We start from the raw sequence: 25,491 nt of genomic DNA, 5'->3' as shown, positions 1-25,491 counted from the left end.
AAAACCAATGTTCCCAATTGGGAACATTGTCTGTTAAAAGGTTAATATTTGCAAAATTGTGATTTCAGTACAAAACAATCCTAATTAAAAAATTCAGATAAATTTTTCAAAAAAAATAATTTTTATTAATATTTTTGAATATAAATTTTGTATAGTTTTGCAAGAAGAAAAATCAAAATTTTTTCTACAGAAACCCGACAGATGACCTTTTTCTTTGATTTCATTCATGATTAATGAAATTTGTATATGCAGGTAACTTTTTTTCAAAGTAGTGAAATGGATTACACAGAGAAAAATATGATACAAGTGATATAAATTATTTGCAATAATCCAATCGGAATTAGCGAGTTTTAGCAATTCGGTAGCCAAATGAGAAACTATCATTATCGATATCTCAGGGTGGGAAAAAATAACTCGAATGAAATAGAATTTCCATTAATAAAGGGTTGGAGGTTAACCATATTATTATCATGCTTATAGAAAACAAAAATTGCTGAAAGGTAAACACAAGATTAATGCAGTTGACTTTCCTACTTCATTTTAGAAGACCAAAAACCCTATTCATCTTTCATACAATCAGCAGAGAGTCTACTTGTGCCAAGATATTATATGGAAATTACTCGCCAACTTGATATGCACTCGGTACTGTTTTCAGAATACCAATTTTGTGTTGAAACTGAAATGGGTTCCAGAATACAGCCATTAACAGCTGTTTTTTCCCCAACTTTCCTGTTTTTCGAATATCTCTGTGCATATTGCACTTAGAAACATGGATTTTTTTTTTTGTGGCATCAGTAGAGACAGGGAACAACTTTTTAATTGGGCTTTTGGGCACAGGGAATGTATAAAAAGTAATTTTTTTATTTTTAATAACTATACAACCCCTTGAAACATGAATGGCATATCTGAGTACTAAGTTATTTGGAAACTTATTCTAATTGAAAGTGTACCTCTAGGATCAACTGTTTGCCAGTAAAATGTTGCACCCCCATTTGAAATGCACCCTGTACATATACAGTATATAAAACCAGAGAAGAGAAATGCTCTATACCATATGTATATTGTCCGTGAACTTCCTTTTCTATAAAAAGGAAAGATCTAATTTGAACATCATTTCTTTTCTCCTATTTTTGAAGATATGGCAAAAGATTATAAACATGCACATGGCAACAACTTTCTGCAGCTCAAGAAAAGTTTTAAATCCCAGTCAGATGTTTTCTGACTTGGATCTCAATTCCCCACTAGCAGACATGTTGAAACATTGTTTTTTTTTGGGTCATAAGGCTCATAAATCTAGTTTTTGTTCTATTTTAGTTCTTTTCTTTGTTTTAAACCCCTATTCCGTATTATACATATATATATTACCCCCTCCTGATATTTTTTTTCTCTCTAATACATTTTCTAATGTCAATCATTTAATCATTTCTCATTTGTCAATCAAATGAGAAGAATCAAGATTTTATAAAAATTCAGGGGTTTGTCATCTCTTAAATAGAAATAACAAATAAGCAAAAAATATATATAAATGATATTCTACAATTCTCAAATTTCTTATATGCATATAAAAAAACAGATCTTTATTATCTGATATATGTATTCCACTTTCTGTTGAACATTTGCTGTATGGCCACCTGCTGGCCTCTTTCCTTTATAGTGGGTTGTCTACTATTGTGTTATGTCATAAACTGGGAACCTAACACAGGAAAAGCCAAAAACAGGTAGTTTGCAACAGAAACGTGTCTGTTTTAGAGAAAGGAAGAAAAATGCAGCTAAGCCCCCCCCCCCCCCCCGCACTGGGAAATATGACACAACACTCACTCACAATGTTTAAAAATTGCTTATACTGAATTGTCAGATTCACAAATATTGGATATAGCAACATTTCAGCAAAAATAGACAAATTCACTTCTTAAAATTTGTACACAACTTGCTGGATTGAAATAAAAGTTTGAATTCTGCTCAGTTTGAGGAAAAATAATTTTTCCAGAGTTTTATGGATTTTTTCCAGTTTTATTTTGCAGAGTTTGCACTTTTTTTAAAATCAAGAAATTGTGTAGGCATCGTCTGAAGTGTTTGATTTCCAAATGTCATCTCTTTTGGAGCCCAGGAAAACATCCTGTAAATTCAGGTTTAATTTCACACTACATAGCTTTCATACACACAAGTATACAGTCATTTGCTCAGTCCAGTGTCATTTTGTGCGCACAAAGATCAATAAGCCTGAACCTACAATTTAGCTCAATTTTAAACAGCCCAAATGTCTCCACCTCAGATATAAATACAAATTCAGGTTGTTGCACTAATTAGCCAGCTACATGCTGCAATTAAGTGTGTGAAAAGTTTCTTCTCTAGTATTTCATCAATTTATGATTTTATGATGGCAATAGAAATAGATTTTTTTTAATTTTTATAATAACTTTAATGTAATCTCATTTATGTGTGTGTGTGCTCAGATATTCAAACTACAAGTGATATACTTTTGTTTTCTTTCAATCATAAAACACATCTTGAAATTTTAAATTTTGCTTGTTAGAATGTAAAAAGTATTTATACTATCTTTCCAGAAATTGTTGACTATGAGCCATGTTGAACTATATTTCGCAATATTAATTTACCCTCCCCCCCAAAACATAACTATACATGAGTGAGTTACACATATTGTCAAATAAAAACATGATAAATATCACTGCTGAAAAGTGCAAGAGAAAATTTCAAGAAAGTGATACTAATTCTTCACAAAAGGAAATGATTCTTACCTAATCTGGCTCAGATGTTGATGTATAGGCAAATAAACATATTTTATTTTTTTTAAAAATCAATTAATCAAGTATATTACACAATAAAAATTGACACCATTAATCACAAACTTTTTCGAATCACCACCTTACAAAGAAATGAAATTGTGCTAAGAAATATGCTTTTATGAATACAAATGATTGACAGGATAAAGGTGGTATAGAGATCACTAACAGCATTATTTGTTTGCAGGAAAGTGATAGGCTTTGTCTCCCCCCCCCCCCAAATATATGAATAAACATAGCCAAGTTCTGCTTAGCACCATGGTCTCTATACATAAAGTCTTGTAAGAATATAAAGGAAAACGAAGGAGAAAATAAATGAAATTCGCTTATGAAATGCATATTGCAGTGGATCTCAGACTGAAAATACACTATGATGCAAAAGAACATTGCAGGCTTGTGCAAACACAATGTTTGGTTCACTATATAATAAGTTTTTATCTTTTCTTTTAAATTTCAACAATCACACACTTTAAGGAATACAAGAGTACCACATTTCTTTCGCATAGGTTCAACAGCTTTTACAACAGACAGACACTTAAAAGCTGCACATCTCCTTTATATTACACAAACAACAAGTGAGAAAGAAAACATCCCCATAACAACACTAAATCTATCTAATGGAAAAAAGCAGGACTACATATTTCACTGAAAAGAAACATGCATATACACACGCTCATGAACACACATACACTGGAAGGATAAAGCCCTTCTGAATACAGTATTGTGCTTGTGCAGCAATGCATAGATGATCATTTTACAAAAAAATCAAAATGAAACACAATCTTATAGAACTCACCAAGCACCATTACATGAAGTGAAGTTTTAAGTACAGATTGATTCAGTTACAGCAAAAACAATATCTTCAAATATTCAACCACATTTTGATATTTAACAAACAAAAAACAAAACTATCAGAATGCATATACATATTGACAAATACATCACTTTGAAATTTTCAGTATTGCCATTGACACAATTGCTCAATTTTTGGAACTTTGATTCACAACTGGCATGAACAAAATAATACCATGAAGCAATACTACAATCAAATTTATATACAGTATAGTGACTAGTAATAATGCTGGGCTGAAATGAAAGGCATGTACAAAATGTCATTCACAGCAAACAGTTGAGGCTCTGAATCTGAGACAGAAAATCACAAATTACATTTGAAATGAGCATTTTTATTAACTGTTCCTAAACATTTCTGCTGCATCTAATAGCACAAATTGTGAGTTTTCTTTCCTTTTCATAAAAGTTACAGGTTTTCAAATCTTATCCACAATGCCCTTTCTTTTGTTCAGCAGGGTGGGGCACAAATATGCCATCGTAAAATGAAGCACATATAGGGTACAAATAAAGGCTCCAAGTTGAATTCTACTTGAAACCAAACTCAGAATTTGGCACACACTAAAAATTATTTTTTCATACATGTACATGAAAAATAATTTCTCAAAGTAAAAATGAGTAAATTACATACTCAACACAAGGGCCTTGGAATGAGAACAAGCTTGAGATAATACATTGATAATTAAATATAAATATTTGTACACTACATTTGATTTTATTTTCTCAGACTGAAAATCACAAGGAAAATAAACAGAAGAAAACTCTAGATGAAAGGCCAGACATTTGTGTATATAACACACTTTTACTCATACTTCACAGAACACCTCACTGCATTGTGGCATTCTTTCAAATGAAAAAAAAAACAGAAACAGGGGATGACCAGAGGCTTCACCTTCTCGTGCTCATTATCCAATGAATGAATATCATTGTTTTCAAAATGGCTGCTTAAACAGCAGCAAGGTATATGGTGAAGGAAAAAAGTCTCACTTGCAAAAATATAAAAAATCACATTACACCAAATTATATTCTTTTAGGTTCAGTTGTAGTATTGTGTCTTTCACAGCTGCAAACACAAATCTGATATTTTCAGTATCTGAAAAATAAATAAAAATAAACAAACATAATTCCATATAAACTCAATCAATGATAAAATACACTTCTTTTGCAAAAAAAAAAAAATTGACCTAAAAAAATCTATCACATTTCACATGCAGGAAAAACCAAATTATAATGAGACTTTTTTAATATTCAAAATTTATTCATTTTTAATTTCAAGTTTGAAATGCTAATTTATTAAAGATATATATTTTTTAAAGCAGTTATATTAGTTCTCATTTTTTAACTTGTAGAAAATATCCAGTTCTAAAAGTTTTGCTTTCAAAAAAGGAATTATCACAAAAATGAGAAACGTTGCCTGGTTTAATTTATACCTTTTTTTATAATAAAAAAAAGGAATTGTAGTTTATCATACAAATGACACCTAAGCAGAAGTCATTCAATGTTTGAAACAGTATTGAAATTAATAAAAAAAAAAAATCAGAAAACACATACTCATATATGCAACTGACATTCATTAGTTCAATAGTTTGGAATATTTCAAAGCAGTATCTTAAATGCAGTGTTTTGCTCCCAGATTATTGGCAACACCTCTCTTTACGAAAAGAAACAAATCAGATATGTGTGCCCTGTTTTGAACATTGTCCTATAACTCATCAATGTTGCCCTGTTCGTTTTTGTCTCAGTGGAACTTAGTTTAGGAAGGGGGGAGGAGGGAACAAAAATTGAAAGAAATTCACAAAAAAAAAATCTTTCAAGCACTTAAAAGTTATAATTTCTTTCAATAATTGCAACAAGTTTTCAAAGATTTTGAAAGACTTGAAAAAATGAAACTATTTTTTCAAGGAGGGCAAGAACCATTTTCCAACTTGATAATGAGCAGCCTAATATGTTTCACATATCTCTGGACTACCTCCGTGCTGTTGATACTCTTCCTTGGCCAGTGAGATCACTAGACCTTTTACCAACTGAACAAGTTATAGGGCACAGTAGGGGACTAGAGTTGGGCACTCCAAATGTCACAGATCTGGAGCAACAATTGAGAGATGCCTGGCAGAATGTATTGTAGGATGAGATTAGGAATATTTATCACTCCTCACATAGTAGCATGATGAAGTATACAAGCATGCATCCCTGCCAAGAGAAGTTTAACCAATTACTGATCTGAAGATTCCATGGGCAATTTCTAGACACTGATGGGTTCGATGGCCTTGAATTTTCAATCATTAAATTCACTGTGTATGGGCTTTACACGTATTTAATTTCAATAAAAAGTATTTTTCTTCATGGTGCTTTGGTGTTTATTATAATTATTTTTTTGCAAAACATTGTAAACAAACAGCATATATATTAAGAAATTTTGATTAATGTGTGATCATTTATACATGAATCAAGGCCACCTTTAATAGACTCAGTCTCTTTGTTTTACTGGTGAAAAAAATTTAATTGATACATTTCATTCCATAACAGACATGAAATTATAACTTTATACCATAGCTGCCAACTTTTGAAAATGAAAATTCGGGAGATTTTCGCGCACACCCGTATTTTATGCTAAAACCACTCCTTAATAAATACAATAGGGATTTTTCCAAATAAAATAGGGATTTTCCAAACATAAAAGTTAAAGCGTAGGGAATAAAATCCCTACTCAAAAACTGAAGTCAAATTAAAATAGGGATTTTACACACATGGAAGTTAAACCCTGGGGAATAAAATTCCTACGCAAAAAACAAGTGAAATCGGAGGCCAAAACTTCAATGATGTAAAAATAAATATTGTGTTCAATCAGAAACGCTGTGAACAAACATTCTGCGCGAATGACCCCAAAATCATCGGAAGATGAAGGAAAACACCGTCAATTTTTGAAGAACACTGACTTTTTGTGACACTTGCTTGATGGTTTTTTTTCACTTCACGACTGATGATGACAGTCTTTCCATGACCGATGTTTATGTCCGTAACACAACTTGTACAAAAAGGAAAAGTCAGCCCTCTTCTGGAACGTTTGATGAAAGGAAATTCATCGGAATAAGTGTCTTTAAAATTGATTAAATATGTTTTTGCTTATCATTATTCACGCTTTGTTATATCGCACGTACGTAACTTCAACAAAAGAAATTTTGACCACATGTGCATCACCATAATCTTCAATTATTATCCAGGACTATTGGCTGCTAAGCCATTTCCCTGCACGATAAGACAACTTTCTTGTTACCATCAGAGGGTTTGTAAAACTTCCTTAAAAAGGGAATTTCCCCATTTACGACGTGTGACGTCATTTCGAAAGGGAAAAAAAGAGGCTTCATGCCCCACAAGAAATTCCTTAGGGATTGTTTTCATAAGCGGAGATTTTTTTAATGAAGTAGGGAATTTTTAGGGACAATTAGGGATTTTTGTGATTTTCGTAAAAATTCGGGAGATTTAAGTACTTTTCGGGAGATCGAGCGATGAAGATAAAATTCGGGAGATTCCCGAAAAATTCGGGAGACTTGGCAGCTATGCTTTATACACATATATTTACAAGGGCACTGAAGTGTTTAAATCCTGTGGGTGCTTGTCTTGAGTTTCATGTTGGAAATTTTGATTTCTGAATCAACTCTGGAGGTGCTTGAATCCATTCTATGAAGTTCTGTGTGTGTGGGTGCTCGAGCACCCAATTCCGATGCCACTGGCCTAAAGAGTGAAAGGTCAAGTCAGTGAGTGACCAAAAAAGAGTGAAGTGCCAGGACTGAGTGATACAGAGAGTGAGAAGTTGGGTCAATAAGTGATCAAAAGGCATTGGAGAATGTATGTGCATGGGAATGACCTAGAGAGCAAGAAAAAACATCAGTAAGTTACCAAAAGAGTGACCTAGCATGTGTGAAGTATGTGAATGACCAATAAATTGTGAAATCATGCAAGTGGCCAAAAGATCTAAATAGTGAGTAGCTAGGTTAGTCATTGATTGAAAAAGTAACAGAGGGTCAGAGGTCAAGTCAGTCAATGACCTAAAGACAGCTAGGTCCCTGGTCAATGAATGATTGAAAGAGAGTGAGGGGCCAGGTCACTGAATTTTTGGAAGAGTGACGCAGAGGATGAGACATCAGGTCAGTGAGTGATAAAAAGAGTGAATTAGGTACACACATTCTCTAAGTCAATCTTTTGATCACTCACTGATGGGGTTTCTTGCTCTCTTGGTCATTACCTTGCACATACATTATCTAGGTCCTAGAGAGTGTGGAAGCATGTGAGTAACCAAAAGATCTCAGGGGAATCTGAACATGTTTTGAACCTGTGAGTGCTTGAGCACCCACAGCCGCCACTGTATATATTTTACGTTAGAATGACAGAAATTTAGAACGACAGATAGCTGCCATTTAGACTGCAATAAGAAATACTCAAAATATTTTTTTTCACTAATTTTTTAAAATTGCATATATCCAGTTCTCTGAAATATTTATTTACTCTTATACTTATATACTTTATTAAATATATTTATTTTTTGTGATAAACTTCTTGTTTTATTCATCATTTTTTTCTAATTTGGGACAAAATGACTTGTTATAGGATAACTAATCATTTGTTTTGCTATCTCAATAGAGGTTTTCATTGCAATTCTTCCAGCTCTTGTAATTTGATGCTTCATTGTCACTAGACTGTCCACTGACAAAGAATAGAGTATGAAGAATGAAGTATACCAACACCACCAAGAAATTTGGGAAGAGATTGCATGCATGAATGCATACATGAGCAGCTTTTCAATGTTGATCGCATCATGCATTGAAAGAATTCATTTCATCGCAAAAAATCAATTGTACTCATTAGTAGAGAGTAACCAAATTTCTTTTAATTTCTAACAGAAATGTCTTTTCTCTGTGATTTCAACTTCTCTGTGCATGGTATTCAAGAACCAGAATTTCTTTGCTTACCAACTGTAAATAGTGAGAGTTATTTAACTATTCACCTCTAACCTTCAATGAGATGAACTCAATACTGTTACAATTGAGGTTCTCTGTGATTAAGTAACAATGATGAATAGCTGTTCATAACTGAAGACATCTATGTCAATGCAAATAAATTTTGAATTTACCGCTGCTTTTTCAAATACAAGATCTGATATCATTTCAAAATTAACAAAAATTTCAGCGCATTTTATTAAAATAGATTTTCCACCATTTACTGAATAAATGGTAAACATGTTTGGCATGAGGAGTCCCTGAGGCAATCTGTCCCACTCCTGCAGCAATGCAGCTTTCAGCTCTAGGATGGTTCTCGGAGGGGGATGGCGAGATACGATTGCCCTCCTAAGAGCATCCCAAACATGTGCCCCATAGGGTTTAGGACAGATCTGGCTGGCCAATCGAAACGCAGAATATTCTCACTTTCCAGATAATCGTTGACCAGGTGAGCCCGTTGAGGATGAGCGTTGTCGCCCATGAACAGGAACCAAGGACCAACCGCACCCCTTAAAAGTCAAACATAGCGATCTAAGATCTCTCTATACCTCTTAGCAATCAGGGGGCTAAAAAAGCCGGGTTTTTTGGTTTTAATAGCATTTGCATTAAAAATAAAATTTCTGAAAAATCAAACTTCTAATAATTAATTAAAATAAAATGTTTATTAACATAATTAAAACAATTCTCATAATAATTAATCTATAAATATTTCTTACATTTTAATAAAAACTAACTTTTGCTATTTAATTATTTTATAGCTTAACTAAAGGAATTATTTTGTGTTTGATAATCCCCCTTACTAACCCTATAATAAAGATGTGTGTTAACAATGATTTTTCATAAATCAACAGCCTGTACCACATATGTGTGATGCAATCCTTATTCATGAATTTGCTTAAGAAAGAGCATCAGAATGTAGTGGAAAGTTAGAAAATGCAGTAAGAATGAAAAATTTTGATACTGTATATAATTTTCAGCAACTAAGATATTTAATATGAAAAAAAAATTATATTCAGGCCAGTTACAAGATTTTTTTGAAAAAACCACTTCTATCATCTTACACCATTTAAAGATATACCATCAGAATGTATGTACCCCAATAGAAAATAAGGTAGGAATGAAACATTTTCACTAATAATTAATCATTATGATATTTTTCAGGGGGGGGAATTATATTTATTGCCACTTTTATGTAATTTTTTTGAAAAAACTAGACTGGTTTTTTAAAAAAATACCACTTGGTTAAAACCAACTTGGTTTAAGCTAAACAACCCTGTGTGGGAGTGATAGTATCGGGTCCCAGGCTCTCTTCAGATGAAGGCATATCAAGAATCAGTGCCAGACAATTTCGACTCATCCGTGAAGAGCACAGTGCTCCACTAAAGCCTGATCCAAGGCTGATACTGTACCATGTTGGTCAATCCAAACACCGAATATTCTCACTTTTCACATAATTGTTGACCAGGTGAGCCCGATGCAGGCGAGCATTGTCATCCATGAACAGGAACCAAGGGCCAACTGCACCCCTGAAAAGTTCAACATAGGACTCTAAGATCTCTCTATACCTCCTAGCAGTTAGACACTCTGTTAAACACATGAAGGGGTGTGCGCCCATCCAACATGATGCGATGCCTGCCCAGGCCATGCTCAATGTGCTCTCATGTGCTGCAGTGAGTGGGACGCAAACAGCAGGTCTTCTGGCATAAAAGCCTTCTCTCATGAAGCCTTCGGGCAACAGTAAGCCATGAAACTCGAGTTCCAGTGGCAGCATGCAGCTCACATGACAGCTGTGATGCTGTGGCAGTCCTGTGGCGACGCGGTGAAAGTGCAAAATAACGATCCTCATTGGTCATCGTGGCTCTTTGACTACCTTGTCCAGGTCTTCTTAATATGGATCCAGGTCCTCAAACTGTTTCCACAAATTGCAGACTACACTGGGTTTTACGTCGAGCTCTGTAGCCACCTGTACTTGGGATTGCCTTGCCTGCAACCTACCAACAATTCTCTATCTCATTCCGTCATCCATACATTTGTTTGTGGCTACTCATTTTACCTGATAGCATATAAAATTTACCAAACTCTAGCAAGAAACATAGTGAATGTCGCAGAGGAGTACGAGCAAACAAATCGTGGAAAACACCTTGTGCCCTTGTCATCCCCTCCGTGGTCACAGCTCCACGCACGCTTACGCTTACATATTCGACACTGAATATGTGCATACTTCTTCTGTGGTGTGGCATTATTAGTACCGTTGGTTTAGTTCCTTTTGCCAAAATAGACACAAATTTTACACACAAGTGTATTTTCAATCATTTTGATAGGCTCATCAGTTAAAGAATAAACCAACAATTTTAAAAAAGAAAAACAAAGAGGGTATCAGCACAGTAGTTGTGAATATATTATTATTCACTCATTCAAAAGCTACGTAGTAGAATAATGATGCCTCACATCCTGCAGCAAGGCCCCCCCAGGCTGGGATTTTTGGCTGCCCCTCCCCCAGCCACTCTAGTGTATTTATAGCGTGAAGAGACAAAAAATAATAACAATCCTCTCACTCCCCTGGCTAAAACCCCTGCCTGCCATAGGTACGAAAGCATCTTCCTATCATGTGAAATGAAGATGCTTTTCTTTGTATGACAGTGTTCCAGCGAATGTAATGCAGTAAAAAGCATATCAAGATCCATAAAAACACTAAATGAATCAAATAGCGTACAATGGTGAAAACTCCTCCTCTGATGATTTTGAACTCCTTCAAAAGTGCAAAGTACGAAAGCCTGGATAACCAAGCGGAGATAGAGATGTTGTTCTTTCCGAACAACATCTTCACATTCACATTTGTCTGTGGGGAATCGAACCACCAATCTCTCACTGTTCGGGCAAGTGTTCCAACCATTGAACTACAGAGGACAGACATGTTCATTCCTTAGAGCATATGTATGAATGCTGAACGGGACTGCACATGGACAGCCTCCTAGCTGAGCTAATAGCTCTTATGATGTTAGCCCCCAGACATGTAGAGAGAAACGATGTCACTCTCCGCTGTTCATACGAAGTACGAAAGACTGGATAACCAAGCGGAGATCAAGATGTTATCCAGGCTTTCGTACTTTGTATGAACAGCGGAGAGTGACATCATTTCTCTCCTTCAAAAGTGTTCCTTTGAACAGTAAATTTAGTGAACAGGAATAAAGCAAACCACGATAGAAGATGTGTTCTTTCAAGAACAGAAACATTTACATTTTAGGAATTCAAAAGCCTTTAATTCCTTAAGATGTAATTAAATGCCAAAGTAGCTTTGCTGTCTCAAAAAAAATGACATAGCTGCCAAGTCTACTAAAAAATTTCAGCTTCATCTCCCAACCTCCCGAAAAGTTTTTGAATCTCTAGATCTTTTACAAAAATTGCCAAAAAAATCCCTAATTACCCTTAAAAATTCCTTACTTCATTTAAAAAGAATCCTTGCTTTTGAAAAAACCCCTAAGGAATTTCTTGCAGGGGAAAAAAAAGAGTCTTTTGCCTCTATTTTCCCCTTTTGAAATGACGTCACAAAAATTGTAAGTGGAGAATTTCTTTTTTTAAAGGAAGTTTTACAGTATGAACCCTCCGATGGCAACAAGAAAAGCTGTTTGTCTTATCGTGCAGGGACTTCAATTATAGTGACAAGTATGTGATCAAATCTTCTGTTGTTGAAGTCACGTACGTGTGGTAACAAAACATGAATACACTGATACTTATTTTGATGAATTTAAAAGGGGCGACTTTTGCTTTTTGTACAGATTGTTGTATTAACATATACAGTCATGGTGGAAAAAAATGACATCACCGCCCATGTTAAATCAAAAAACATCAAGCAAGTGTCAAAAAGGATCAGTGTTCTTTAAAAATTGATGCTTTCCCCCTTCATCTTCTGATGATTTTTGGGTCATTCGTGCAGAATGTTTGTTCACGTTGTTTCTGATTGAACACAATTTGCCGGTCTGTTGCACCGATCGTGTGGGACTATTACAGAAGAAAATGTTTCCAGACTTTGAAACTCAAAAAAAATGTATGGATGTGCTTGCGCAAAAGCAACAGCCATAATTCCTGTTATTTCTGAAGAATCTTCATTAATAGCGGTTTTACGTTAGGAAACCGTTTGCTATTGCTACTGATGGTAGCAATAATGGTGACAAACTATATCCTGCTTTTGTTACGTATTTTGATGATGAAACTTTGCAAATTCAAAACGATTTATAGTGTGCTCCTGTTTTGAACAGTGATGCAACAGGCAGAAAAATAAGTAATCTTGTTTTTGGCAGTTTGATGTCTAGGGGAATTCCAATAAAAAATTGTATTACCCTTGGCTGTGACAATGCAAATGTGATTACTGGGTGTCACAAAGGTGTCGCATCAGTTTTAACTGACAATCACAGTGAAATTCTTGTAATTGCGTGTGTGAGCCATCTCGCTGCTGAGCAAGGAATGGCCTCTTTGCCCATAAACTTAGATGAAATTTTAATTGATGTTTGTGTGTTACTATTTAAAAGTGCAGAGAGTGAGTAAGTTTGAGCAGTTTCAGGAACTGCATGGAACAGAAATGAGAAAAATCTTCAAGCATGTCGAAACCAGGTGCTTAACCATGGGTCGATGTTTAAAATAGAATGATTGAATAAAGGGACCCACAGTTAAGTTTTCTTCCTGAAGAAATTTCAAATACATGCAAGAAAAGAACAACAGACACAAACTTGGATTCATATAGACTTTCAAAAATTATCAGGAACAACTGAAACCAGAAATATAGGTTTGAATTTCGAAAAAATTCTCGAAGTACCCAAAGCACCCTTGAGTAAAATTTCCATGGGGAAGGAGCGAACAAGTACGAAATCAAAACAAAATGAACAGAAAGTTGATACTTCCAAAAGAAATCAGAAAGAACATGCCTTTGAATTTTTTTTATCAGATCTGAATAAGGTATTCTGTTTGTTCTTGAAAAATATCATACCTGTATAGGAAAAGTTTTTCTCTATTTCACAGTAACACTATTATCCTTGGATACATGTTTTACGACAAATGATTACAGATTTTTTTAAAGAGCTGTTCTCGAAATTTGGAAAAGCAAATTTGTAAAGGAGAAAAACTCCTCACTACTTGTGGATTACCATAATCCTGAAAACAAATACAAAAAAAAAAAAACAATCTTAAGATTGTCATTGGCAGCCCAACTTCAAACCTAGTTTCTTGCCAGATAAAGATAAAGCATTTTCTTTTTGAATGTAAGAAAATATTTTGTTTCAATTTTGGATTATATTTATAAAACTTTCCCTCCTAATTTAGACGTTTTGTTCAATGCTGAAATAGTAAATCCAGCAAGTATTTCATGTTCTGACTTTTCAAAAGTCTGATATATTTTGTTGAAAAGTTTATTAATCTTGTAAAATAGTATTCATATTTTAAAACTTTATAATCCTCATATTTTAGAAAATATGAGGAAACATTTTGGAAACTTGTTCTGACATTGTTCAATTACAAATATCTTCTGCAAGCCCCCATGATGCCTACAGTCATCATGTCCACCATGAGCTATAGAGAATTCAATATTACACACAGTGCACATTACTTTCTTTTGATGGCATTTTAACTAGCCGTGGCCATACCCTATGATATTCCTCTCTGAAGTTCTGACATTTCCTTTTCTTTATAGCAGCCTCACCAGTAGAGGATTCATAAGATGAACTTCTTTTTAAAAAGTGATACATATGGAACCAAACATAAAAGTCAAATTAAGTGAGGTGGCAACTTTCCCTTTAATGGGGACAAACCATTTTTGGTGTCAGGAGAGCTTTTAGAAGTACCCTTTACTGTCTTGGCCTCCTCAACACTACTGATGCTGATGCCAAAATAGTATGGTATTCTCCAACAACAGCCCCCCTTCCCCTTAGTGCTCTATCAGTTGCTCTTGAGAGAATACAGTGATATATACATATCCCTTGTGAAGATATACAGTCGAATCCTGTTTTAAGGAATACTGTTATAACAACAAAACATGAACAACAATTGGAGTACTTTCATGTAGACCATTATGGAGTGTAAAGTGTTCCTGGAAAACACTCATTCCACTAGAAGACGACTTCAGGAGCCACCAGACTATATACCCTTACACCCATCAAGCCTATGGTACAATGAAGACAAAAACAGCAGCTAACAAGAAGCCATGAATCAAAGTCAACTGGAAATCTTTCTTCCCTCTCCATCATCAACTCAAAACAGATATTGTGACACCATTGTTTTTTTTTATTCTTAAGGTAAAAAGCAGGATTTTTCTCCTGCAAAAAGGAAAAAAATAGCCGACAGAAACTTAAAAAAAAGTTTTTCCATAGTACTTTCGGTAACTACAACTCTGTGGAAAGTTCAACAAGTTTAAGTTCAGTTAGTTCAACAGTAGAAACTAAGGACAGCAGTTGTCAACTCTGCCTATTGTAATTTAACAGCCCAAAATATTGCCAGAAACATGTATATATTAGTGTTTCTTTCTGACAAAGAACACCTTAAATTTTCAGGTTATTTATTGTCTATCTTTTCTATGGGATTAGACCAATGTTTCTCAAAGAGTGCAACACGACTCCTAGGGGTGTCGCCAACCTTTGTCAAGGACATCGCAGTGAGCTGTAGACATTTATGATTGCCTGTTTAGTGCTTTGAATTGATTCTCTTTTAGATTTTGGGGGGGCCACAGATAAACATTGTCGCAGCAAGGGAGCTACTGGTAGCTAGTTTGAAAATTACTGCTTTAAACCATCAGTGTGATTCACTCCTCCCCAAGGGTCACAACTCACACTTTGGCAACCACTATATTAGTGTAAGATGTGAAGAAAGATAATACTTTTGAGACAGTCGTATCCAAAGGGTGGCTAAATTTATAGGATTGGCCATGACCACAATATACTGTATTTTAATGTACATAAGCAACTCTTTTTTGCTAAAAATTGGGTCTCAAAAATAGGGGAAGTTTCTCATGCATGAATAGTAGAAGTCAGGGTTGGGGTTTTGGACGTCCGAAACTGGTTTTGGACAGGACACGTGGGATAAACTGTCCAAAAGTGTCTGAAACTGTCTAAAACCTCCAAGTTTCAAAATTTTATGTGGAAACCTTTTGGATTTTTTGTTTTTTTGTCATGATACTAACATATTACAAAAAATACTAGCAGAAAATAAAATAAATACAATACAATTGTACAATTCATACAATTACAATTCTATCATTCAATACGAAAAACACTGGAAGAAGGCTTATCAAAAGACAGTCTTTAACACATTGTTCTTTTTATTTTCATGTCGCCCAAGTTATGCATCAATTGAAAGAATATTTTCAAATTTTGTTATCTTAGAAATCATTTTGGCACAGATAGGGCAGCTAAATTAGTTATGTGTCATATCGAATGTTAAAAGGTGCAGCTGCGCTTGATTATTAGTGCTAGATTATTACGTAAGTTTAATTTCATTCTGTAGGTTTTTTTCTGATTTCCATGCAACAACTTTTTATCCCATTCTTGTATCTTTCATGTTTTCATAAATCTAATATCTAACCTCAAGACAGTTCAGTTTCAATTGTTTGATAACCTGATATCAGTCATATAACCCTTTGCACATACTGTTTTGAATTTCAAAATTTTATATTTAATGTAATTTTAATATTATAATTTATATAATACAAAGTTTATTATTTGATTATAGAAGTTACCTCTTCATCGAATTGCAAAGTTTTTCACTTAGTTATAAATATGAGGTTTTGGACAGATTAGGACAGTTTTGGACAGGAGGGTTTTGGACAATACGATTTTATATTTTACCATACTATCCAAAATCTTGCCAACTCTGGTAAATATTGTTTATGCCTATTCATGCCTTAAAAATACAGAAGACAACTGAATGCTATTGGGTAGCATCAGAATCACCAAACTTAGAATAGGCCTATGTATACAACTGCTTTGTAATGCAAACTGTTGTTTCACCTATTTGCACCATAATTTTGAATGATGAATGCTAGTTACTGTCCAAGACCATGAAGAATAATAAATACAAAAATTTTTTTTTTTCAACCAGCAGAAGTTTTTAATGGCTACTGTACTTATTGAACCCTCAAACTAAGCAAATGAAAAACTAATAAATCAAATGGTCCACATACACCCCATCCCCAAATAACCTTTAAGGCGATACAATTTCTGCTTTGGCAGAATCATTAATTGTAATCTCCAACATTTGTAATATTTGGCAATATATCAAGGATTCCCTGCTCAATTAAAATCAATTACATAAATTTTGTTGATAGAATTTGGTAAAAAGTAGGACGAGTGGGAGCCCTGAAAATGGGTGCTTGTTGCACACCTCTAGCCAGTTTAATTTCTGACCTCACAGCAAAAAATTATGGCTCTTAATTAATATTCTTGTACTGAAATGGGTATTCTACTACCTCTCTAATATTTGGTCTAACTTTTTGAAACACCCTGTATTGTTTTCAAATAAAAAAAACATTCAGAAAGTGACAAAAAATTAATAAAATGAAAAATAATTTACACTCTTCCCATGTTTCCTCTTCGTTTCCAACCCTTTGCATATACTGTTTTGAAGTTTTTCACTTATAGTTATAAATAGGAGGTTTTGGACAAATTAGGACATGAGGGTTTTGGACAGTACGGTAAAAGCCACGGTATTTACCGTACTGTCCAAAACCTTGCCAACCCTGGTAGAAGTGTATACAAATATTCAAATACAAGGCCACAACCGAGAAAAAGCTGCCCATAACAAATATGAATGCTCATAAAATTATGTATTATTATATATATGTCAGTATCTATAGTATTTTTGTATATTCCGCCAAGCAGCTGACACTTGGCGAAATTTGATCTCGCTTGGCGAGAAACATATTTCCGCTGGCAGTCACCGCAGAATGAACACACATAACAACCATCCTTAAATTGTTAAGTTTAAATTATATAGTAAATATTATATAAAACATTATATAATAAATATTTTATTTTAACTCACATGATCATTATTTTTCTCAACTCCTCCATCACTCACAAACAGGATAATGGTGACCCAGATGTAGCCTTTTAGGTATGTGAAGAATTTCTTCATTGTTTCTCATTTGCCTCATGGTTTCACGGTATCGTTTTCCTTTTTCGACATGGCAGATGAGTGGTTTGAAATGTGCGAAGCTACCTTTGAACTCGCAACACGGAAGCCAATAACGGACTCAAAAACTATTTACAACCACTGCGTTTCTCACCAGAAATAGCTACAATGGTATGCAATTTTATCATGCAGAGCAGGAAAGTCCACCCGTATAAAGAACTTAAAGCGGTCATCATCGAACGATGTGGCGAATCGAAAACGCATGAAATCCGATGTCTCCTGTCCGGGGAACAGCTGAGTGATACAAAACTGTCCGAACTTCTCCGAATCATGCAGCGCCATGCGCAAAATCACAACATTGTTGAATCTCTTCTCTTGGAACTGTTCCCACAACAGCTTCCTCCAAATGTTACTTTGATTCTAGCTGCCATATAGCCACTCACACCACAGAAAGCAGCTGAAGTCGCGGATTGCATCATGGAGTCAATGCTGATCGAAATCAAAGAGATTACAAAGCCATCGATCCCTCAAGCTAGTGCAGCTACCTTGAATTACGAGCTGATGGAGGAAATACAACAACTACGGCAAGAAGTTGCTGTTTTAAGACGAACCAGGAGTCATTCTAGTGATCGAAACCAGTCCCGTTTCTGACATATGTTGGTATCATCGCAAGTTCCGTTCCAACGCGAGGAAGTGTACGAAGCCATGTTCCTACCAGGGAAATGATCACAGCCAGGAGTAACAGCAGCATTCCACTTGCCGGTAAGTTCTTGTCGCCTATTTATTCATGATTGTAAAACAAACATTCACTTTCTTGTTGATACTGGTAGTGACTGTTCTCTTGTACCGGGAACCAAAAATTATTTCAAATCATCAATTCAAAATTTCAAAGCTGCAAATGGCACCGGAATTAAAGTATATGGCCGGAAATTACTCACCTTAAATTTAGGCCTTAAAAAACTGTTTGTGTTTTTCATTTGTGATGTGTTATGTGCGATCATTGGAGCTGACTTCCTTCATTATTTCAACTTATTACCCGATCTTAGGAGTAGAAAATTAGTTGATTTAAATACCAAATTAAGTTTTGGGACATTTAAATAGTGCAGATCTTCACTCCGCTAAAGTGGTGTTGGAAGATAGCGTCTATCATAAATTACTACTCAAGTTTCCTGAATTCCATTACGAAACCATTGCATCTCGTGTAACGTACCGGCCATCGTTACATCCCGGATTCTATTTTTTTTTATCTTTCCCCAACATAGTCAGCCTTTGGGAATGACAACAATGAAAAACAATTTTTTTCACTAATATTATTTATTAACATTAAAGTTTTTTGTTTTACACTTCTCAAATTTTTAAACAGTTAAAAGATTAAACAATTTTTTAGAGTTTTAGCTTTAGTAAATATTGCACATCAAAATTAGTTTGGTCTCACCGATCTGTCTGAGGTAGTTCATTGCACCTACGCGTCGGCTTCACTAACTGTGTGGACGTCACCAGCCAGTATTCCAAGTGGTCGAGTCCCGAGATGATGTCTGCTCAGCTTTTCACGTGATGGATGTTCTATGATGGCATCAGCACTGCTCCGCTGTCCCGTCGAGGTTTCCCTTCTCCAGGTGAGTCGCACTGGACCAGTGGACCAGGTTTCGGTGAAGAGTCGATGTCCCGAAGAGAAAACTAATTCTCCATCTCATTGATCAAAATCTCTTCAGCCTCTCATTTTTGCATTTCAGCAGAAACTTGATAAATGTTCTTCTAGACAGCTCAGGCATTTGGACTTCATCTCACAATTCTCTACGGTTGTAGGTTGACCACTTTCTTACTTTTTGTCAGCTTCATCGACAAAAATGCAATGGGATTCCATCGATTGTCATGATATTGCATGAGAAATCCACCTATGGCAAAGACACGCATCAGTCCACAAACTGATTGAGGCATCTGGATTTGGATGGTGAAGTAAAGTTGCTTCAGCCAATGCAGATTTCACTTTGTTGAATGCATGCTGGCATGCACACATCTCATTCCACGGAAGATTTTCTTCAGACTTTTTGCAGTTTCGTTGGCCTTCTAGCAATTTCACTAAAGGTGCCAAGATGAGCAGCCTTCGGAACAAAATGACAGTAGAAGTTTAAAAGTCTCAAGAATTTTCTAAGTTGTGTGATAATGGATGTCACAGGATATTTTGCGATGGCTTTGACTCGATCTGGAAGAGGCTCGATGCCAGTCGATGAAACATGTAAGCCAAGAAAGTCAACTGTGGAAAGTCCAAACAGAAAAGCAGGTCCATGCTTCAGCGAGAGACCATAGTCATTGAATCGCTGAAAAACTGCTCTCAGATGATGGTGTTCCTCAGGTGATGACGATGCAATGAGAATATCATCAACAAAAGCATACGTGAATGGAAGATTGCGCAAAACTTCATCAATAAAACATTGGAAAGTAGATACCACATTGCACAGACCAAAAGGCATTCGTGTGTACTCGAAGAGACCAAACGGTGTTGTGATGGCCGTTTTGTGTATGTGGTCGGGGAAAATTGGAATGTGGTGATATGCAGAAACTAAATCTACGTGAGAAAAAATATTTTTCCCGTGAAGTTCCGCAGTGAAGAATGTTGTCTCTTGATGTTCGGGACGCTGTATTTGTCCTTGATGGTATGAGCATTTAAGGCTCTATAGTCTCCTACTGGTCGCCAATCCAAAGAATTTTTCTTCGGGACCATGTGTAGAGGAGAAGAGAAACTGCTCTTGGGAGGTTGAATATGACAGAGATTGAGCATTTCTTGAAAAGCTAATTTGGCCAGTTTCATTTTAGCTGGATCCAGCATGCAAGTTTTAGCAGAGACTGGTGCACCAGAAGTTTCAATATAATGCATGGTATTGTGTTGTGCTTAACCATTTAAAGGCCAAACTATGAGCAAAGTCACTTATTGTTTTGAAATTTAGAATTTGAGGTCCTTTTGCATGCCTATATATAGATCAAGTTTGAAATTTGAAGAAAAATATTATGTGCTTGGGGAGAGGTGAAAGCGGAAACTGGTATCGCCTATATTCTCATGATTATTTATTTCTGGAGTACAGTTATCACACAAAATTTTCTATTTTCTACTACAAATTCAAATTTGCAACACATACCGATTTTTTTTAACATAAAAATGAGAGCAGAAAATTCAAATTTTTTTTATAATGTCCGTGATAAAAGAAGAAAAACATATATTTGATGGACCTGTTTGTCACATTGATAGCATTTATACATAGTGTTTTGTTTTGGCAAACCACACAGCGTCCTTGCGTCACAGACACAATATAATGGCCATCAGATGACCTGACATCTTCTTTTCAATTCACAACTTGGACCTGGATGAATAATTAACCCCTCCTTAGATCGTAGAAGGTTCATTGTCTCTTCTCTTCAGAATTCCAAATGAGAAATAAGATCCGCTTCTCGCAACTCTGAATGAATTATACAATGCGCTATAATGGTCATGTGGTAAATCTTTTCCAATGGAATCCAGAGCTGAGGTTTCGATAAGATTCTAGAAAGAATTTTTTTTTATCCCATATAATAATTTTTTTTCGGATTGCTCAAAACTGTCTTGCTTTTTCTTGAAACTTGAGTGTTGCACTTACGTTTTGCTCCTTTTTTTCTGCCCTACATCTTTTGAAGAACATGTTTCAGGAGTATTCTAACAATCCATCTCCTCGTTGTTGCAAAATTACCTAGCATTTCACATACATCAGTTGGAGCTGTTGATACTAGATGATTTTCAACAATATATCATCTTCATCCACGATGTTCCCATTTTCACTAGCACATAATTGGAATATATCTACATCCTCTAATTAGGAATCTGAAAGAGTTTCTAAATATCTTACAGCTTCTTCTAATGTGAGATACCTTTTTGATATGGTTACACTCAGCTGAACACAACAAGAGTATCTAAGATTGTCGAACTCGGTTTGATTATACAAGGATGACGTCACTCTCCGCTACCATACGAAGGTTTTAAACAACTGGCGGTTGTGAAGATATATTTTGCAAAGAGAGAAAATTCAACTGCCCCTGCAGAAAGTGAAAGGATGTGGGTTCAATTTCCCACAGGGGCAGTTGAATTTTTCTCTCTTTCCAAAATATAAAATCTTCGCAACAGCCAGTTGTTAAAACCTTCGTCGGTTTGATTAGTCTACAGTTTGCTAAAATATACATTTCTAAGAATGCAAGAATAAAAAATACTCAACCAATATAAACAATCCACCCCAGAAAGCACATTCCTCTGTGTCATATTACCCAGAATTAGCCCCTATACGCATGTCAAACGATGACAACACCTTGGGGTTCGAACGGGAAAATCAAAGCACCACACTGCTCATTAGATATCGCTAGAATCCCGCTTTCTCAAAAGGCCAATGTTCCATAAATGGAACATGCATTTTTGAATGCGCGTAGCTCTTTAACGTTTAACAGTACAAAGAAACTAATTGATTTACTTTGATTGATACATTAAGTGGTAGAAACACAAAATAATTTTGAATTTACTTCAAAATTGAAATTTTGGCAAATTTTTATCGAAATGGGGAAAAAATGCCCAAAAAATTAATTCCTAATTTATTTCAAAAAATACTTCAAACTCTCCTCTATATACGGTACAAAACTCGAAATGTTTGAATCAATTTTTATCTGATATTTTTGTAAATAAAAACTATGTCCATTTATGGAACATTGGCCTTTAAATGGTTAATGGGCTGGTCGGGTGTAACATGAGGGGCCCTCCAGTTGCTGATGGGAAGTCCCGCGGATCGCCGGCAGCGGTTCCGCGCGGGATCGTCATCTAACTCCGTAAAATGAAAATATTAATGTGCAATATCAAATTGTGATAAATGTTTTGCAATGTAATTATACAAGAAAAATATACAATGTTTTTACCTTCATACTTTCAGTGGACCACGGACCACTTCATGGTCAATAATTTCATGAGAATTTCAATGTGCAATAGGCCTATTGTTGCGGACCATGGCCAGTGTTAGGTTTGTTTTCTTTCATGCAAATTAAATGAACTCAACCGTAACCGGATCGATCATGATCCGATATGTAAATCATGATGCGATCGCACATGTTTGTAATGTGTATATATATATATATATATATGAAGTGTTGGGATCCTGTATTGTTCTTGTTTTAGTGTCATGTTTGCGTTGTTTCATCAGTTGTTAGTATTCATATGTTAGACGTAATATGGACTTTAATTTTCAATGATTTCCACCGGAGATCAATATGCTTCTGTTAAATAAATCCGTTAATTTGCTGATTATTATTTTCGTATTCTTTCCGTCTGTACTCACACATAACCACACTTTGGTAACAAGGGTTATGGGCCCAGCCACGAGTGCGGATCAGAAATTTTAAAGGTTAAGTTAAGATTTCGAATCGGAAAGTGAAAAAGTAACTAGTAATTTCATTATTATACTCTATTGTTTTATTTATTACTTTTTTTTGTGTATGCTTATAAATTATATTCTTATACATTATGGAGACAAAGGATGTAAGAATTAAGGTCTTAAATGGGGACAATTGAAATACTTGGATAGCTGATATTAAGGTCCTTCTCATGGATAGGGGTTGTTGGTCTTTCATAGATGAAACAGAACCTGCATTGGATGATAAAACCGCATCACGTAAAGAAGTATTGGATTACAATTTGAGAAAAAATGACATATTCAACAATGCAGTTGATCCTCAGTACAGAAATTTGATAGCTAAAAATATTTAAAAAATATTTGATAGCTAATACTGATGGGAAATCTGCATATATGATACTAAAAGAGTACTTTGAGCCAAATACCAGAGCACATGTTATCTCATTATTAGATAAATTTTTCTCACTTAGATTTGATAAGAGATCAGAAAATATAGTGTTATATTGTGCTAGATTGAGAAATTGCGTACAAAGATTAGAAGTTGCTGGACATGCATTAGAATCTTTGTATCAGAGTTTTCAATTGATAAGGTATCTCCCACAAGTATTTTCAGGAATAGTTCAAACTATTTATAGATATGAGATAGATGGCTTTTTTTCTCAGCCCGAGATATCAAGGAAACTATTTTCCGGATATGATGCTGAGGTGAACTCTGAAAGAAAAGTCATCACGTCTCTGCCGGGACTCGAACCCAGACCCTCTTGCATACCAGGCAAGCATGCTACCATCTACACCACTGGAGACATGGCCCTGCCTTCCTTATTTCACGCCCTGTGGCATGAGGCTCTGAAGTATCTGAAGTTCACCTCAGCATCATATCCGGAAAATAGTTTCCTTGATATCTTGGGTTGAGAAAAAAAGCCATCTATCTCACTCTAAACCGTCCCACCCGGGGGCCATTTCCTGAAGTTAAGAAAGGCTACTAATGTCTCTACTTCAGAGCCTCACGCCACAGGGTGTGAAATAAGAAAGGCAGGGCCATGTCTCCAGTGGTATAGATGGTAGCATGCTTGCCTGGTATGCAAGAGGGCCTGGGTTCGAGTCCCGGCAGAGACGTGATGAGTTTTCTTTCTGAGTTCACCTCAGCATCATATCCAGAAAATAGTTTCCTTGATATTTACAGATGGCCTGAAAAAGATTTTCTCTTTGATAAAGTCGCTAAAGAGCTAGTATTGGAAGAAAATAGATTGTTACAAGCTAACAAAGACATAAGTAATTTTGAGAATAGTATAGATGGGGCATATGGAGCAACTGTTAAATGCAATAATGGTAATCCAAATGCTAAAACTAAGTTAAAGATCAAAAGAAAAATGAACAATTCTAAAAAACTTGGACCTTGTTACAGATGTGGGGAGTTAGGACATTTGAAGGTTTAATTGTAATGTAAAAGTACCAAATCCTTCAAACAAATATAACAAAAAAGATTTAACCAGTGTTAGTAAAAGTTTCAAAGAAAAATGTAATGTAAAAGATAAGCCAGTATTTGAGTCAAATGTAGAAGTCTTGCTTAATCATGCTAAACTTCATATGGATAAATTTAGTTGGTGTTTAGATAGTGGAGCAACTAACAATTTTTGTAACAATAAAGACCTTTTCACAAACTTTAAGGAGTTAGAAGATGTAAATACGGTTTTAGCTGCAGGTGGGGTTAAAAGCCCAATAGTAGGTATTGATGATGTAACTTTCCATGTAAGATTGAAGGGAAAATTGATTACTATTGAAATATGTGATGTATTATATTCACTGAAATTGAGACGCAATTTAATGTCGTGTTCATTGTTAGAAAAATGTGGTGCATATTTCATTGGTTGTAACGGAAGACTGAGTCTATACACCAGAGAATGGACAATTATTTTATGGTATAAGAAAAAATGATTTGTATGTTTTAAAGCCAATATATGATCTTAATGTTAATTCAAATAAGAATTTTTACGTAAATGAATTGATAACGAACAGTTGTGAAACCTCAAATAACTTCAAGAGTGTATCTGCAGATACAAATGCCAAAAAAGAGAAATATATAATTCCATTGCAAGAACTAACGATGATATAAAACTTTGGCATAAACGTTTTTGTCATGTCATAATACATTATTTGCAAAATACAAGTAAGAATTCAAGTGTTAGAGGGTTATCATTGTTAAATAATCCTAAGGAAGAATGTGTTAGTTGAAAACTGGCAAAAACCAAGAGAAAACCTTTCAAACCTATTGACAAAATTTGATCTAGTAGACCTTTGGAATTATTACACATGGATGTATGT

General features: G+C 35.1%; 1 protein-coding gene across 1 annotated transcript in view; it reads right to left on the bottom strand.

Annotated features, from left to right (window-relative positions):
• Positions 1-2,779: 2,779 nt before the first annotated feature.
• The window catches only part of LOC149072092 (guanine nucleotide-binding protein G(q) subunit alpha), a 225,946-nt gene continuing 203,234 nt past the window's right edge, over positions 2,780-25,491 (bottom strand). Inside the window, exon 8 of the mRNA XM_089246123.1 lies at positions 2,780-4,743. Coding sequence (XP_089102249.1) covers positions 4,661-4,743 — 83 coding nt within the window. The 3' untranslated portion in view covers positions 2,780-4,660. The remainder of the gene's footprint in view (positions 4,744-25,491) is intronic.

Source organism: Pholcus phalangioides, unplaced genomic scaffold (assembly GCF_987345545.1).
Source record: "Pholcus phalangioides strain wild (caught in Gottingen) unplaced genomic scaffold, Ppha-v1.0 ptg000017l_1, whole genome shotgun sequence".
Lineage (NCBI taxonomy): Eukaryota > Metazoa > Arthropoda > Arachnida > Araneae > Pholcidae > Pholcus > Pholcus phalangioides.
This window is presented reverse-complemented; position numbering and strand designations above follow the sequence as displayed.